The sequence below is a fragment of the Desmodus rotundus genome, chromosome 12 (assembly GCF_022682495.2).
Source record: "Desmodus rotundus isolate HL8 chromosome 12, HLdesRot8A.1, whole genome shotgun sequence".
Lineage (NCBI taxonomy): Eukaryota > Metazoa > Chordata > Mammalia > Chiroptera > Phyllostomidae > Desmodus > Desmodus rotundus.
The window spans coordinates 77,938,740-77,954,785 of record NC_071398.1 but is presented as its reverse complement, the minus strand read 5'-3'; the positions used below and the strand labels follow the sequence as shown (position 1 = coordinate 77,954,785).

General features: G+C 52.5%; 1 protein-coding gene across 7 annotated transcripts; it reads right to left on the bottom strand.

The window, feature by feature from the left end:
* Positions 1-109: 109 nt before the first annotated feature.
* Positions 110-9,854, bottom strand: HDGF (heparin binding growth factor). 7 transcript variants are annotated; one of them, XM_071219727.1, is made up of 7 exons: positions 9,425-9,854; positions 3,245-3,321; positions 2,965-3,103; positions 2,456-2,525; positions 2,119-2,304; positions 1,670-1,878; positions 110-614 (listed from the first exon to the last, which is right to left on the bottom strand). In XM_071219727.1, exons 2-7 carry the CDS (start codon positions 3,249-3,251, stop codon positions 554-556), a joined length of 672 nt encoding a protein of 223 aa, XP_071075828.1. In that variant the 5' UTR covers positions 3,252-3,321; positions 9,425-9,854; the 3' UTR covers positions 110-553. The 7 variants fall into 7 exon arrangements, with proteins under 7 accessions (XP_071075828.1, XP_071075830.1, XP_071075829.1 ...); XM_071219729.1 differs by lacking the exon at positions 9,425-9,854 and adding an exon at positions 4,859-4,898; XM_071219728.1 differs by lacking the exon at positions 9,425-9,854 and adding an exon at positions 3,801-3,850.
* Positions 9,855-16,046: the final 6,192 nt, after the last annotated feature.

The following is a 16,046-nucleotide window of genomic DNA, read 5'->3' as shown; positions in this document are numbered from 1 at the left end:
TGTCACCCCCACCTCAATCTGAAGTTAATTTAGAAATCACTTGTATTTCCCTTCCCTTCTCCCCTTCTCCAATACACCTCCCCCCTAAAGAATCAGTCAGAATCCCATGTAGTAATCAACAGGTTTATTTTCCTAGAACTGAAATTGCCTACGGTTCTCGGAGCTAAACTTCTACAGTCAGCAATTTTTCATCAGAGCCCTAGGGAGAGGGACAAGGGTGAACCAGACACGAGATGGAAGAGGCATCGAGACCACTAGAAAGAGGTAAGGAAAGGGCATTCATTTCCCTGTCCACTCAGTGGGTTACAAATCGCATCTGGTGACAACACTGAGGGGACGAGGTGGGAGTATGTGGATGGGAAATGACACCAGAAGGAACACCAAAGCCCCAGCTACAAAAGGAAAATCATCAAGCCGTAACAGAGGGGGAGCCTCCCAGTGTACCTCAGAAATGAGGGCAAAAGTGGGGAAGAAAGGAGCAGTGTGGGGGGCACACAAAGGGATAAGGGGTCTTCAAATTTTTTTTTAAATTTTCTTTTATTAAAAACATTTCCTAAAAAATGTGTCTTCTCCATATGTCTGGGCGACATGTGACTGCAGGCTGGCCTTGAGCACTGTGGGGAGAGGGAAAAGGGCAGCTAGGGATCTCCCCAGGGTATCCCATCTCTGGCCCAAGATCTAAAAGTGGGGACAGCTACTCCTCAACACTCCCATCCAAGCGGAGTGAAGTCAACACTTCAGATCTCAGGTCCTTGGCCCAAACAACTGGGAAGCCTCAAAGTCTTTTGATGAATTAACTACAACTCCTAGAACTCCTAGGATTAGCAAAGAGAAGGATCAGTGTCGTTAATCATCAAGAATTTATGGGAGTCCCTCCACACAAACTGTCCCATTTTCCCTGATTCTAGGCAGCTGGGATAGTAAGTGTGGGAAGAAGGCACAGGAGCTCAAGAAGATGCCATCTCCTGCCCACCTCCCTACCCTACTTTGAGGACTGCTCCTCTCAGACCCCAGAAGCCCACCCTTGCTGTTTATCCTCCATCCTTTCTATTCCTAACTCTGATCCCGACCAACCCAGAGGTCCAAAATGCCTGGGGAAGGGGCAAAGGGGTGTCAAGAGGTGGAAACAGCTGGTCCGGGCCCCAAGAGAAATCCTAGGAGACAGCACCAGGCAGGGAGGGACAAAGGCCTCATCTCATCCCACGGAGCAGAAGACATAGCCCTGATCAGATCACAGGGTGTGGGGACGTGAAGGTGACATGGAGGTAAGGGCCAGGTAGCTTGCCACATCCAAGTCAATCTCCAGGGGCTGGGCTTGGGGAGGGAGAGTGAGTGGAAGAGGAGAGCAGGTTGGGGTGGGGAAAGGGTTCCCAGTTTGCAGGCCATGGCCAGTTTCCCCAATAGCACCCAGACAGCAGCAGGAACGGGGCAGGGGCTCCTCTTGAAACATTGGTGGCTACAGGCTGCAGGGGAGGGTTGGAGGGGAGAAGGGTTAATGATGAGACCTTGGCCTGCCCTTGCCCCAGCCAGTGCCAATCTCCTGGGAAAGCCCACCCGGCCTCCCACCTCCTGCCTCCTGAGAGGCTGACAGCCGCAGGCTCTCCACCTCCTCCTCTCCACAGGTGGCTGGGCCCTTCTGGCCAAACTGCCAGGGCAGGGCCTCACTCACCTCTCATGATCTCTGATGCCTGGGACCTCAGCATCTTCCTTGACAGCCTCTTCCTCTTCTTCTTCTGGAGGAGGCCCCCGGCCAGAGCTAGGCTCAGAGGGAGTACTATTCTTCTCTACCTCCACAGGAAGGGGATGCTCACCCTCCAAGATGGCCACCTCCTTCTCCGCTTCAGGGTCTTCTGCCTCCTTGGGACGTTTCGGGGAGTCCTAGGCAGGATTGGCAGACGAGGGCTGAGGCTGGAGAGGAAGGATGGCAGCCACCAGCCTGTGCCTACCCCTCCTTTCCCCAGAGGCTCCTTCCTGGGTATCCCTAGTCCCTCCCATCCCTCTGATGGCTGAAATGTCCTTGTATTCCATCTTTTCACCGAGCAGCTCCCTAAGACCAGGGGTCAGGTCTGTATCTCGGACTGGGAACCTGGCTCCTAGGCCCCAGGGAGGAGCAGTTACCTCCAGCAGGTCCCCTGCTCTCCTCTTCAGCGCCCCCTTTTCATTCTTCTCCTTGGCAGGCTCGTCAATGACCAGCTTCCCTTCCTCATCACTGCTACCCTCGGCATTCCCCTTCTTGTCACCATCACCCTCTGCAGCTTCAGGCTCTGGCTCTGGCTCTTCCACGCAGCTCTTTTTCTGAGAGGACTGTGGCAGTGACAGCAGAGGCTGAGTGGCACCAGTGCCTGCCATGCTGGCCCCTCCCCAGACCCCTCCCTCGGCCACTCACTCTTTCCTTCTCCCACCTCTCCCCCACCCCCACCCAGGTGCCCAGTCTCACGAGTGATTTGAGACCCACCTCTGTCGGATTAGCCCCGGGGTAAACCCACTGGCCGGGCAGGCAGGGCTCTGTGCAGGAGGGGGGAGGGCTGGAGCAGGAGGCAAAACCTCGGGTCAACTTCTCCCAAAGGGAGCTGGGACCCTTTCCCCGCCAACCCCCGCCCCCCACCCTCCCGCCTCATCCTGCCCGCCTCACCCTGCCCGGCTCACGAGCACCTCCTCCAGGAAGCCTTTGCGGAAGAGTTAAGGCCAAGTCCTACACTCTTGCTGGGACCAACAAAGGCCTCCCCACTTACCGCCTCCATCCTGTTTTTGCCCCCCCACGCCTCACCACAACTACACCTCATACCTGCAACCCCATCCCCTCAACAGAAGCCTCCCCCGTCCCCCCACCCTATTAGCTCCTACTCTGAAAGCCCCGGTGTTTCTCAGACCCGTTCCAGAAGACATCAAGTGTGGGTCCGGGGTGTCCGGAGCCTATGTCCACACCTGCTTTCCAGGGGGTCTCCTGGGCAGCTGGCAGCTCACCTGGTAGCCAGAGGCCTTGACAGTAGGGTTGTTCTCGATCTCCCACAGCCCCTCGCTGAACCCTTTCCTCTTGTTGGGCTTGCCAAACTTCTCCTTGGACTCCTCGTAAGGGAAGAGGTCTTTGGGGCCCAGGAATGCCCTGGTGAGAGATGGGAGACTGTGCTCTCGAGCCCCTCACTGCCTCTGAGCTGCACAGCCCAACAGGGAAGGGGCACCATAACCACCCATTTCCCCAACGTGGACTGCCCACAGCCCTCCCCACCTCAGCCCCGTCACTCACGTCTCATGGGTCCCGAAAAAAAACACTTGATATTTGTTGGCCGTTGATTTCACTGCAGCCTCAGGCATCTCGTCAATCTGCAAGCAAGATGAGGAAAGTGAGCTTGAGCTGGAGGTTGTGGATTTGGGGCTGCGGGGCTGACCTCTAAGGCACATTTGTGTAAAGGACTGAGAGGGACCCAGCAGATCATCAAGACGGTTTTAGAATCATTCTCAGCAGTGGAACTTTGTTCAAAGTCAAACATGATAGCCCAGCGGAAGCCCCAGAGCCACCCCCATCTCCTTCACAAATGGAACAGCATCCATTCTGCCCTCAACATGCCCAGGTCCTGACCATAAGCTCCGTGTCTTTGCTACCACCCTGGTTCAACCACTGCCACCTCCCGCCTGGACTAAAACTACAGCATCTATCTCTTCTTTCAGCCTCCATTTCTGCCTCACTGAAACCCATGCTCCCCAATGCGGCCAGAGTGGGCCTTTCAAAGCGTTGCTCCGAGTGAGCATTTCCTCCCCCTGCTGGAAATCTCTCAATGGCTTTTCATGACTCTAGGGCCCACCCATTAGTTCGCCTCTTCTCCTTAACGTCAAGGTCTGAATCCCAATGCTGCCACCCGTATGTGTATGACATTGAGCAACTTACATTAGAACCTTTCTGCCTGTTTCATCATCTGTAAAATACACAGTCATAGTACTTAGGCCACAGGGTTGTGAGGACCACGTGACTACAGCCTGCTCAGAGCACGCCCCACATCCGTGCCCACTCTCCTCTCCTCACCCAGGGGGCAGCCCCTCTGCCTGCTGCCCCAGTCAGACTGATCCTGCAGCCTCCCAGCTGCACTGACCCGACCAGCCTTCCAACCTCAGCCCTATCACCTCTTCCCCCAGAAAGCCACCCATCCATCTCTCCTTCAGAGTGCTTTCCCCAATTCCAATTGTACAGTTCCTCATATTATCATCTGATTAATGTCTGTGTGGACTCTACCTGCCCTGCAATCAGAGAGCAGGTCTGTTTTCACCCCAGCAGTGTCTAGCACACAGCAGATGCACAAAGGATGGCTGACCCAGTCTCTGAAATAGATAAAATCAGACAGCTCTGGTTGTAGTGGAGGGGTGAGGCAAAGGGGCTGCCTGTTTCACCTCACTCGCCTCAGCAGCAGCCCCCAAAGGCTCCTGGAGAACACTTTAAAAGACACTTGATGTAGTCAAACTCTCTCCCTTTACAGATGAAAAAACTGAGGGCAGAGAAAGTGATTTGCCCAAAATAACAGGGCAAGTTAGTAAGGGCCAGGTCTTGGAGACAGATCTCCTGACTTGGTCCCCTGCCCCACATGTCCTGGGTACTTAGAGCAATGTGGTGGTGAAGGTGAAAGAGGTCTGAGGTCAGGGAAATGGAGAGAGTCAACGGCCCAGCCAGCCTCTCACATTAGGCCCAGGAAGCCCAGGCCAAGCTGAACTGAGGGCAAACTACAACTCCCAGAAGCACTTGCAGCAGCTCCAGCAGCCCGGCTTCCCTCCGGACAGCGGCCAGGTGGCCATGTTGACTGGGGCCCCAGGCGCAGATAGGAAAGAGACAGGCCAAGGCAGTGATTAACGCAGCAAGACCGCATCAGAGTACCTGACTGGTGGCCAGGGGAGACATGTACGCTGGGACGATGGAAATGAGCTAAGATACACCCAGGAGAGGCGGTGAAGCCCCGGGCACGAATTTTAGGGGCATCTTGCTCCAGACATGGAATCTTCAGGCTCCTGGGCACCTCCCCCACTTGCCCTGTGGCCTCTAGGGACAGAGGTCCGGCCCCTCCCCCCAGGAAGGCCGGGCACCGACTGGGCCCTCCCCATGACCAGGAGACTCTGGGGTGTGAATGCAGGGGGTGGAAAAGCACACTGTCCCCCGCCCCCCCAACACATGAGCTCCATCGCCATGACAACCCAACCCCGCCCCCGGGGCAACTCAGCAATCAGGAATGTGACCACCCCTCCCCCCCGGGCCTTCTCTCTGGATTGGGGAGGAGGGGACACTAAAACACACCCCACCCCCAAGCCTAGACTCTGGCACCTGGGTCCTGGGTCGTGCTTGAAACCACAGCTAAGGCTGGAGGGCCTAGGCCCTTTCTCAGGAAGCTGGACCTGAAGTGGGGGCGGAGGAGGAGGAGCCTGTCCTTGGCCAGGACACCTGGGTCCAGTTACCAGCTAGCTCCCCACCCTCTTCTCAGAGGGAGAAGCAAAAAACAAAATGAGAGCCTTCAGGGCTTAAGAGATCCCAGGAGACTGGCACAGTACAGTAATAGCAACCCCCTTCCCTATGCTTTTTCCCTGGTGGATGGCTGCACCAGGAACAGGGCGCGAGGGGGGGGGTGCGGGGATCTGAGGTTCTCCAGCTAAGAGTGCAGCAGCAAACTTTGGGCTCTGCGTTCTCAGTGCGCACACCTGAGCCAGGGCAGCAACATGCTCATAGGAAATGTGAGAGAGGAGAAACAGACTCAGGAGAGGGGTGAGATGAGTGACGTCCTCTCAAGGAGCACAGCCATAGCAAAGCCGCTCCCCTGACCACCAGCCTCTTTCCCGTGGAAAGCAAACTTGGAGAGGGCGAGCTGACCGGTGTGACAGGACCCAGGAGGCAACCAGCTGCCCAGCCTCGGGGGCGGGAGAGAAACAAAAGAATGGGTGGGAATTAAAAATAGAATGAGACACACCAGATATACCAGCCCTGCTGCTGGCCTCTGGCCAAGTAAAGGGTGGGTCTAGAGAAGAGAGGCCAGGCCTGGGCAGATAGGCAGACCTATCCCCTAAGTGTCACCCGCCCCCCCACCCCCACAGCCACCCTCACCCTGCGTGGAGGCACTTAGGGGGAAGGGGCCAGGAGGTGTGCTCTTTTCACTCCACGGAGTTTCCAATGCCTCACCCCACCTCCCAGGGGAGAAATCCCTTCTGTAGTGGACCCTTCATCCTCCGAGCTACAAAGGAAATGTCTTTTCTTACATTTGGAAAGATGATATGACTTCTCTGGGGAGGCCTGTACCCACACTACAGACATATGTCTCCCAGGTAGTGTCTTTATATCCAGGCTGTGACTCGGCAAGTGAGTCAAGGCTAAGTGGGTCAGGGTGGGACCAGATGAGTGCCGGAGACCCCACTGCACCCCCTCCACTGGCCCAACAGGGGAGGGGGCTCTGCTACTTCTCTGCCATTCCAGGAATCCAAGCAAGTTACTTCTCCCAGGCCAGGCCCACCTACTCCCACCCCTCCCTCTGCATTTGCCTAGCTCCATCAGACAGGTCTGAGCATATGAAATCCAGTCTTCCCAGAGCCCATGGGCACCTGGAGGTCTGAAAGGGGATCTCAAGTTCCCAGGTGAGGAGTGGGGGTGAGGACTGAATACCTCACCCTCAGCCTCAAACCAAATCCAAGTCTAGGGTGGCCTGCCCAGTTTGGGAGGAAGGCAGCAGGGAAGGCCAAGCCCACACTGCCAGGTTTCTGACCACCACACCCAGGGCCACGGCCCCACCTGACCCAGGAACCGGAAAATCTGGGGCAGGAGACAGTTGGGGCCAGGAAAGTGTGGCAAACCAGAGAGGCAGAAGAAAAGAGAAGGTGGCGCCTGGATGTGGGGGAGGGGCAGAGGGAGAAAGAGGGGTGAGGCCCTCTGGCTGCTCAGGTTTTCTGGGTCTGTGAAACAGGAAGAGAGAAATTCTGGAGGAAGGAACCTGGGGAGGTGGGGAGAATCCCTGACTCTTGGAGGTTAATTGTTAAGTGCTTGGAGATCCCCCAGGAAGTCAGGCAGGAGGAAGAGGGAAAGGAGAAGGTCAAGATGGAGTCACACCATCCTTCCAGGCAGGTCTTGCCTACCACGTGGCCCCTCTGGCTGGACTCTCCCAGCACTGGGCTGTTCTAGTCTCACTCAGAATCAGCCATGCTACCCAGAAGCAGGGGCTTTGGAAGGAAAAGTCTAGGAAGTGGCCTTCAGCACAGCGGAGGGGTGGTCCCTACTCCTCCTCCCCTCTGAAGGGGCCAGGCCCCTTCAGGCTTTGCCACTCTAGGCACTAAGACTATCTCCAGTGGATGGAGCTTCGATTTGTCCTTTTGGCATTCAAGGGAGATGCATGTCAGATAAAAACAGCCTTGGGTGTAGCGCTCCCCGACCCCTCCCCCCCAGTTGTAACAGTCAAGAGCCAGAGCACAGGCAAAGGGTGGGGCCCCAGCTTTGGGGTCCCTTCTGATCGCCTTCCCCCAGCCCTAACTTTATCTGAAAGGTCCAGGCATCAACAAAGGAAGAGCCTCTGCCTCCCCATCCCACCCCCTGCCCTGGAGGCCAGTGGAAAGAGACAGAATGGATGGCATCCCAGTCCCAAGCACTGCCCTCTTCAGGGGGCCACCAGAAACCTGAATCTTCCTCACAGGGTCAATGTGGACCCATCCGTGTCTCCCTCGATCCTTTTTCTCTCCCCTGATGTGGAAGGGATTCCCTGCAACCCACATGCCAGCTGTACCCCCCATGCCCCTGACCTTAGCCCAGTCTCTGGACTTTGTCCCACCCCAGGAGGCAGGAGTGGTGAAGACCTGGACTCAGTGCTTGCCCTGCCCACCAGGACCTTGGCATCTAGGCCAAGAAGCTGGCTGGATCAAAGGTGCAGGGTAACATACATGCGTGTTCACACACACATGCGCACACAAGGCTGCTGCGCCTGCTGCTTCACACTGCCTCCCCAGTCCTCTAGGAGGCCCTGGAAGCTGGGAGTCCTGCTTCTCTTTGTATTTCACCCCCATTCTAGAGGCCAGGCATCTAGAAGTTTCAGTAAACAAGGCATCTGGGATAAGGCACATTCCTCAGGAGAGGGTACAGCGTGAGGAAGGGTCTTCTGGGTTTTCTCAGAGTGACCCCAAAGTTAGCCTGACACCCTGGAGAGGATCCTGAGGTAACTTCTTAAGCTCAGAGCAGGACCTGGGCCAGATAAAGAGACACAGACTAAAATCAAGAGAACAGCCTTAAGACAATTCTGCACTTGGCCCCCTGGCCCTGAAGATGCCCTTCCCCTCTCTGCCTTTGAATTTTACTTTGCACCAGTTTCACATTCTAGGCATCTGTACCTAATACCAAGGCCTCCCTACACCAACTTTGAAATAAGGTGCCAGAGACACTGCCCACTGTGACACCCCCAAATTCCTCCAGAACCCTCTGGCCACCTCCCTCCCTTCTTACTTCACCTGCCTCAGCATAGGGACACCTGACAACACACACACCAAGAAGGGCTTCTGGGCCCCACCCTCCCACCTGGACAGGTGGCTGGAAGTGGGGAGGAGCCCTCATATTGGCGGGCTGATCCACCACATGGCAGTCTGGGCCTTTCTGGCGCGAGAGGCTCACACTAGGGGGCGGGGGACAGGGGAGGAGAAGGGGAGTGGAATAGAAGCAACTCGGGCTCTCCACCCCACCTCGCCTCCACGAAGAGGCAGTATGGGGTGGACTTCACTGTCCTACAGGGGCCCTGCCACCCTCAGCCCCAAATTTGAGTTGGCAGCATATGGAGGTGTATTTTTGTGGGGCTGAGGAGTGAAGAAGGGCTCTGGCGGATAATTTCCGAGCTAGGCAGATCCCTTCTTACGCCGTCCCCAACCATTCCTCGACCCTCTCAACTTCAACACCTCTTACGGACGCTCTGAACTAAAGTTTTCTACAGACGAACTCCACCTCCGTCTATTCCTTTCTAGGATGAGATCCTCCTTTAACCATTTAACCCAGGGAGGAGTCTGAGCTGGAGGCAACAATCAATGAAGAAGCTAGGGGTCTTTAAGGGGGTCCCAGAGGGGGTGTCGGTGGCGCTGGGGGGGTGGGAGGAGCCACACGGTCGGCTCAAACCCAGGGAGCGGGTCCGAAACCGCCGGGAGTACGGGGGGCAGGGAGCTGACTGAGCACGTAGAGCCAAGTCGGGAAGTGACCCGTGCACTCGGGTCCCCACGCCGTGCACACGCCTCTGTGCTCGGACGCCGTCTTGCCAGGTGTTCGCTGCCCTCACCCCGTCACCTCCCCCATTATGTAACAAGCGAGTGGGCTTGGAGGCGCTAGGGAAAAAGTCCAGGGCTCAGACCCCGCCGCCCCCACCCCTCCTCGCGGAGCGCTCGCGCCCTCCCGGTGTTATGCAACCCAAGCCCGGAGGGGAATCGAACGACTAGCCGCGCTGCTCACCCGGGCTGGCCAGTGTGGGTAGCCCTTCATCTTGGCGAACACCAGGTCCCCGCATTTGTACTCCTTCTGCCGGTTGGATCGCGACATAGCTGGGCTCCGGGTGCCCCGGGCTCCGCGCCGGGCCGGGAAGCGCGAGCCCAAGTTGGCGCGTGCGGCGGTGGCGGCGCCGCTCCGCTCCGGCCCTCGCGCGGCCCCCGCCTCGATGGCGGTCCCCGGCCCAAACTCTGGCGCGGCCACGGCGACTCCCCGCGCGCGCCGCACGGACGGGGCGGGCGCCGATCCGGGGCGACGACGCTCCGGCTCGGTGGGTGCGCGCTCGTGCAGTTGTTTGTGTTTGAAATTCAATTGCTCCCTCCTCTGCGCGAGGCCTCTTCCTCCACCCCCCTCCGGGTCCCCACTCCAGCTCCCTCCTCCCCCACTCCTCCTCCTTCCCCTCGGCACCCCCTCCCGCCGCGGTTCGATGCGCGCAGCTTCCGGACGCCCGGGCCTGTCACCGCCCGACGCCCAACCTGAAGCCGGAGGGCGGCGCGCGGCGACCCAGGCGTGCGGAGCCGATCGCCGAACTCGCCGAGCAGGCTTTGTGTGCCTACAGTCAGTGGGTGCCCGCTCGGCGGGAGGAGTTGGCGCCCCGCTGGACGGAACGGCCTGGCGCCCCTCCCCCGACCCCGCGGGGCGCTCACAACCGTGGCCTTCACTCAGTCAAGGCGACTTCTACTCGAGTGTCTTGCTGCCCTCTACTCCATCCCAATCCACGAGCGTGTGCTCGGCGCTCGCCGTGCTTGGCAGCCAGCTTGGCGTCGGGGCGAGGGGTGGGCGCAGTGCCGCTGCGCGCAGAGGTCTGCCCTGGACCTCCACGTGCTTACAGTCAGTGGGGTGGCCCTGGAAACGTCGGGAATTTGCGTCCTACGGCGATCTTTGTTGGGGAGGAATGGCTTGAGTTTGGTTGCCAGAAGGTAGCAGAGGGGTTATGGCACAAAGTGGCCACGTTCCGGCTGCACTAGATAGATCTCAGTTCTATATGCTACTTACTGGCAAAAGAGAGCTGGACTCTACGACTAGCTGAGGTGGGGAAAGTGAGCCCTATTCTAGTGGGAAGAGATAGTAGAAGCCAGTAAATCCCAAATCATCAGCTTGCGGAGTGGGAGTGGGAGAGAATCTGGGAAGGCTTCGCAAACGTTGCTTACCTACAGCAGGGACCTAAAGAGGTAGTATGATTTTGCTGGATCCCAGAGACTACATTTTAGCCTAGGTTATGTCTTATCTGGTGACAGAACCAAAACTTGAACTCAGGTCTCTTCCCACTGAGCCAAACAAGACTTTATTTTAATTATATCTTTGATTTGCTGTCACTGTAGTGGTCTTGGATTTGCCCAAATTTCAGACACTTATGGTCTTCTAGAAATAAGATATTTGAATCGTGTGTTATAGCATGTCCATATCCTTAAAATTTTGCAACAAAATTGTCTAGGTTTGAATAGGTAAAATGTGAGTTTTTCTTCCCACACTTTTCCTGATTCTACTTCAAGGCACATGCAGTTTCTCTGCAAAGAAGTGCAGGATGTAGCCAAAAGGCCCAGGTCCACATTTTACCCTGCTTGCAGTTCCCCAGTCATGAGGACTTGGATGACCCCCTGAATTTAGCTCTTAGTCTCAGTTTCCTCAGGAAGATGGGATAACATCGCTGCCCTGCCAACATCAGAGGTGCGGAATAGCTGTGTATCGTTAGCTGAGGCCTGCAGGTCCCTCGGTCTCTCGTGTCCGTTGGTTGTCCTGCCCATAGCAGCGCACTTCACAAGTTTTGCCTTATGACGGTGTGCCTTCTTAACGTCATTGCCCCTGTGACAAGAGTCCCTCCGGCCCTGTCCATAGGCACTCCAGGCCTCAGGCTGCTGGCACAGTGGGGCACTCTGCAAGGTCCTGTTGAGAGAAGAGAGCATGTCTTCAGCCACAGACTTGCAGATTTGTTCAATAGCAAATCCAAACTTGTCACAACACAGCAGCCAGATTCCAGCAGGTGTTTATTCTGCAATGCACTCCACTTTGAAATGCAGTCAGTGTGACAGTCCAGTTTCTGTCAGGCTAGCATTTTCCTTTGTTGTTCTTATTGTTGTTAGGAGAGACCCTTGTCACAAGTTTTTAAAGATATTTGTGTATACCTTATGTCGCAGTAAGTTTCCTTTTACTGTCCAGGTCAGTGTTATAAATATGAACAGGTTCAGTGCAACAAATATTTTAAAACCACTTTCAATTTAGCAAACCCCAATTTCATTAAAACTAAGAGTCCATCCATTTGTCCCCTTCAGTTGCATCATAAAATCCTGTGGCAACAAGGTTTCTACGTTCTTTTTGCAACAAATCTCTTGGGCCTGTCTCAGTTCACCATACAGATGCCGGTTGCAATAAACCAGCCAGAGTTTCCTTTGTTGCTGTGATCTCCCAGGCCTTGGATGCAATTTAATATCCACGTTCTCCTTACAAACGATCAACATCAACCAACTCCCAGGTGCCCCTAACAATCCAGCCAAAAGAGGGTCAGTTACAGGGGCAGGTGGGCATAAGCCTGCATCCCTTGGGATTCAGGTCTTAGTGCTGTGCAGACTTTAATGTGCAAATGCCGGTGCTTGCTTCTACATTTGTGTGGGAGGGAGGTCAGGACAGAAGTCAGGGGACTTGGGGCCCCAGAGCAGAGAAGATTTGTGGGTGCAGATCTGGCTGTCAGGTTCTGGAGCAGGTCTGTGGAGGAGGAAGGTCAGGGAAGATGAGGTGGACATTTCCCGACCGTATCAGGAAGATTGACTGGGCTGAGCGGCCAGAGGGACGGGTCGAGGGTGCTCTAGTGGCCACAACCTGGGTTTGCACGGGGGGGTGGGGGTGCAGGGTGTCTGGGTTTGAATCTTGCTTTTGGCAAAGACTTAACTAGAATTTCTTTTTTTTTTTAATTATTTTATTGTTGTTCAATTACAGTTGTCTGTGTTTACTCCCCACTACTGCCCCCCCACCCCAGCCAAACCCACCTCCCTCCCTTGCTTCCACCGGGCCTTGGTTTAGTTCATGTGTCCTTTATAGTTGTTCCTGAAAAGCCTTCCCCCTTCCCCCCACTATCCCCTCCCACTTCCCCTCTGGTTACTGTCAGATTGTTCTTAATTTCAACGTTTAGGATTTCTAAACAAAATTTTCTTCCACTGTAAAAATGCAAATACAAATACAAATAACTATCTTATGGAGCGGTAAAGGAGATTACCCATGTGGAAACCACACCTACTCATGAGGATCAAAGGAAATGACCGTTTCTTCCCTTTAAATGAGAGAGAGAGAGAGATGGATCGATGATGTGGGGTGAAGGGAGAGGAAAGAGAGGAGGGAGAGAAGAGGGTTGGCTCCAGCCCTCAGTGCTGGGTGTCCTACTGCCATCACAACTTCTTGGCCCCAGTTACCCCCACTGGAAAATGGACAAGAGGAATATGGGGAGTTTATACCAGTGTTTTTCAAAACTGTATCTCTATTGCCCCTCTCATGCATGCCACCCAAAATAAAAGAGCAGCCCTGTTTTTATGCATTTTAGGAGGAATCATGGGGGTTAGGAATCAGAGATAACAGGGTGTGAGTACCTGCCCCACCATTAACACACTATGTCACTTTAGGAAAGCTATCTAATTAACCTGAGTCTTAGTTGGCATGTCTGTAAAATGTGGTGTTTCAGTTTCTGTGTCTGTAAAAAAGAATGCACTAATGTATTTAAGGTGCTTTGAACGGAGCCTGAAACATACTGAGTGTTTGATAAAATTGGTTATCACTGTATTTGTCATATTAGTTATTGAGCAATATTTAGTTTGAGAAAATGGGTTCCTTTGCAGCGAGCCTCTAAGGTGCCAGCATCATGCCCTGGCACTGCTACAGTGGGTGAGTGTGGGTGGGATGGGCTTAGGAGCTCGCCTGGGCTTAAGTCCCACCTCCACCCTTCCCAACTGTGTGACCTGCTCCAAGTTACTCAACCTTTCGGTGCCTCAGTTTTCTCATCTGTAAAGGGGGATGTTGATAAATCAGTTAATATATGTGATATATGTAATATATCAATAGTAAATACTATTGGCTATTATGTGTTTGCTATTAGCCATTAGTATAATAATATTAGCTATTTTTCTTTAAAGTGCTTGTATTATAACTCCCTATATATACTATCCTTCGGAAAAAAATTAATGAAGTTTCTGACTATTTATTTATTTATTTATTTATTGTCTTAGGGAGAGAGAGAAACATCAATCTCTTCCACTTATTTATGCATTCACTGGTTGATTTTTTAAAATCCTCACCTGAGGACATTTTGTTTTAAGATTTTATTTATTTATTTTTAGAGAAAGGGGAAGGAAAGGAGAAAGAGAGGGAAATAAACATCAATGTATGGTTGCCTCTCCCAAGCCCCCCACTGGGGATATGGCCCACAACCCAGGCATGTGCCCTGACTGGGAATTGAACGGGCGACCCTTTGGTTCTCAGTCTGCGCTCAATCCACTGAGCCACACCAGCCAGGGTCCATTGTTTCCACTCCTAAATGTATAGAGTAGACAAGAGAGGTACTGTGTGTGTGCACTAGGAAATGTGGAGAAGAACATAACAGGTTTGTTCATAATAGTGAAAACTTAGAAACAACTCGAATCTTCATCAGCAGGAGAATGCATAGTAAACTGCTGCAGATTCATATAAAGGAATATTATTAAAAAAACAAATATATTCAACGTGGATGAATCTAAGAAATATAATACTGAGTAAAACATGTTAGCCATTACAGCTTGTCACCCTTTTGATGATAAAGTTAAAAGCAGCTGAAATTGAACAGTAATTTCAGGAGTAAACAGATGTGAAAAAAACTACATATATGTAGTTTTAGGACAGTGAATACCTAGTGTTGGGGGGAAGTGGGAGGCCTGATTAGGAAGGGGAGCATAGGAAAGCATCAATTAGTGGGAAAGGTTGGGGTGACAGGTATGTGGGTATTGATTATATCCATCTAAAATGAATCAGTGAGGGTCATGTGTGGACCAGCGATGAAACTAATTAAGAAGCAAAGATCATGGTAACTTCACTTCTGTGCATTTGAGTTTGTTGTTGCTGCTGTTATTTAAGTTACATACGCACATAATCTAAAGATGCCGATTTCTACAAAATTTAATGCAAAACAGTGGTCCTAGCTCCCACTTCTTTCTGTTCCCGAGACAACAACATTCAACATGCAAACAAACTATTTTAACTAATTTTGGGTAATTTATCTCTGTTTCTAAGCAACATGTGTTTATGGCTATTTCTTGATTTATTTAGTTTTAAGTATCTATTGATGGAAATCTATGGAGTAGATCTTTCCTCTGTCCATCTCAGCCTCACAGATTCTTCCTTTTCCTCAATAAATAGATTTTATTTATTTATTTTTAGAGAGAGGGGAAGGGAGGGAGAGACACATTGATTGGTTGCTTCTCATAGAGCCCTGACTCCCCTGATCAGGATCAAACCTGCAGCCTAGGACCAGGAATCGAACTGACCACCTTCCAGTTTGGGAGAAGACTCTCCAACCAACTGAGCCACACCAGTCAGGGCTGTAATTATTCCATTGATGAGTTACTCCCCTCTGTTTTTTTCTGCTCTTTCTTTTTTTCTGGAACTCATTATTCAGATATTTCTGGGCCAGTTCTCTGATTTTTTAAAACTTTTATTCCAACTCTTCTAGTGAGAATTTTATTTATCCATATATATTCATTCCATCCTCTGGCACCTCTGCTTGGTCGCCCTGTGCTCTTATATTTTTTAAAATAGTTTTTAGAAAGAAAGAAGGAGCTCCTACCCTTTATGACAGCATGGGTGGAACTGGAGAGCATTATGCTAAATGAAGTAAGCCATGTGGTGAAAGACAAATACCATATGACCTCACCTATAAGTGGAACCTAATCAACAGAACAAACAACTGAGCAAAACAGAACCAGAGACATGGAAATAAAGAACAAACTGACAGTGACCAAAAGGGAGAGGAGAGGGGCATAACGGGAAAGAGGAGGAAGGGTCAAGTCAAGGAACATGTATAAAGGACACATGGACAAGGACAACGGGTGTGGGGGTGGGGACTGAATGAGGGATGGGGTGTTGGCAGGGCAGGGAAGAGCAATGGGGGAAAAATGAGGACAATTGTAATTGAACAACACTAAAAATAATTTTAAAAAAGGTTTTTTAGCCTTGGCTGGTGTGATTGAGTGGATTGAGCACCAGCCTGCAAACCAAAGGGTTGCAGGTTCGATTCCCAGTCAGAGTACATGTCTGGGTTGCAGGGTGTGGAAGAGGCAGCTGATCAGTGTTTCTTTCACACATTGATGTTTCTCTCCTCTTCCTAGTCCACTCCCCTCTCTCTAAAAATCTCTAAATAAGGTCTTTAAAAATGTTAATATTTTAAAATATTAATCTAATTTTTTAAATTTTATTTATTGATTTGAGAGAGAGAGAGAGAGGAAGATAGAAAGAAAGAGAGAAACATCGATTTATTGTTCCAGTTATTTATACATTCGTTGGTGGTTTCTTGTGTGTGCCCTGACTGGGGATCAAACCAGCAACCGTGGTGTGTGGGGAGGATACTCTAACCAGCTGA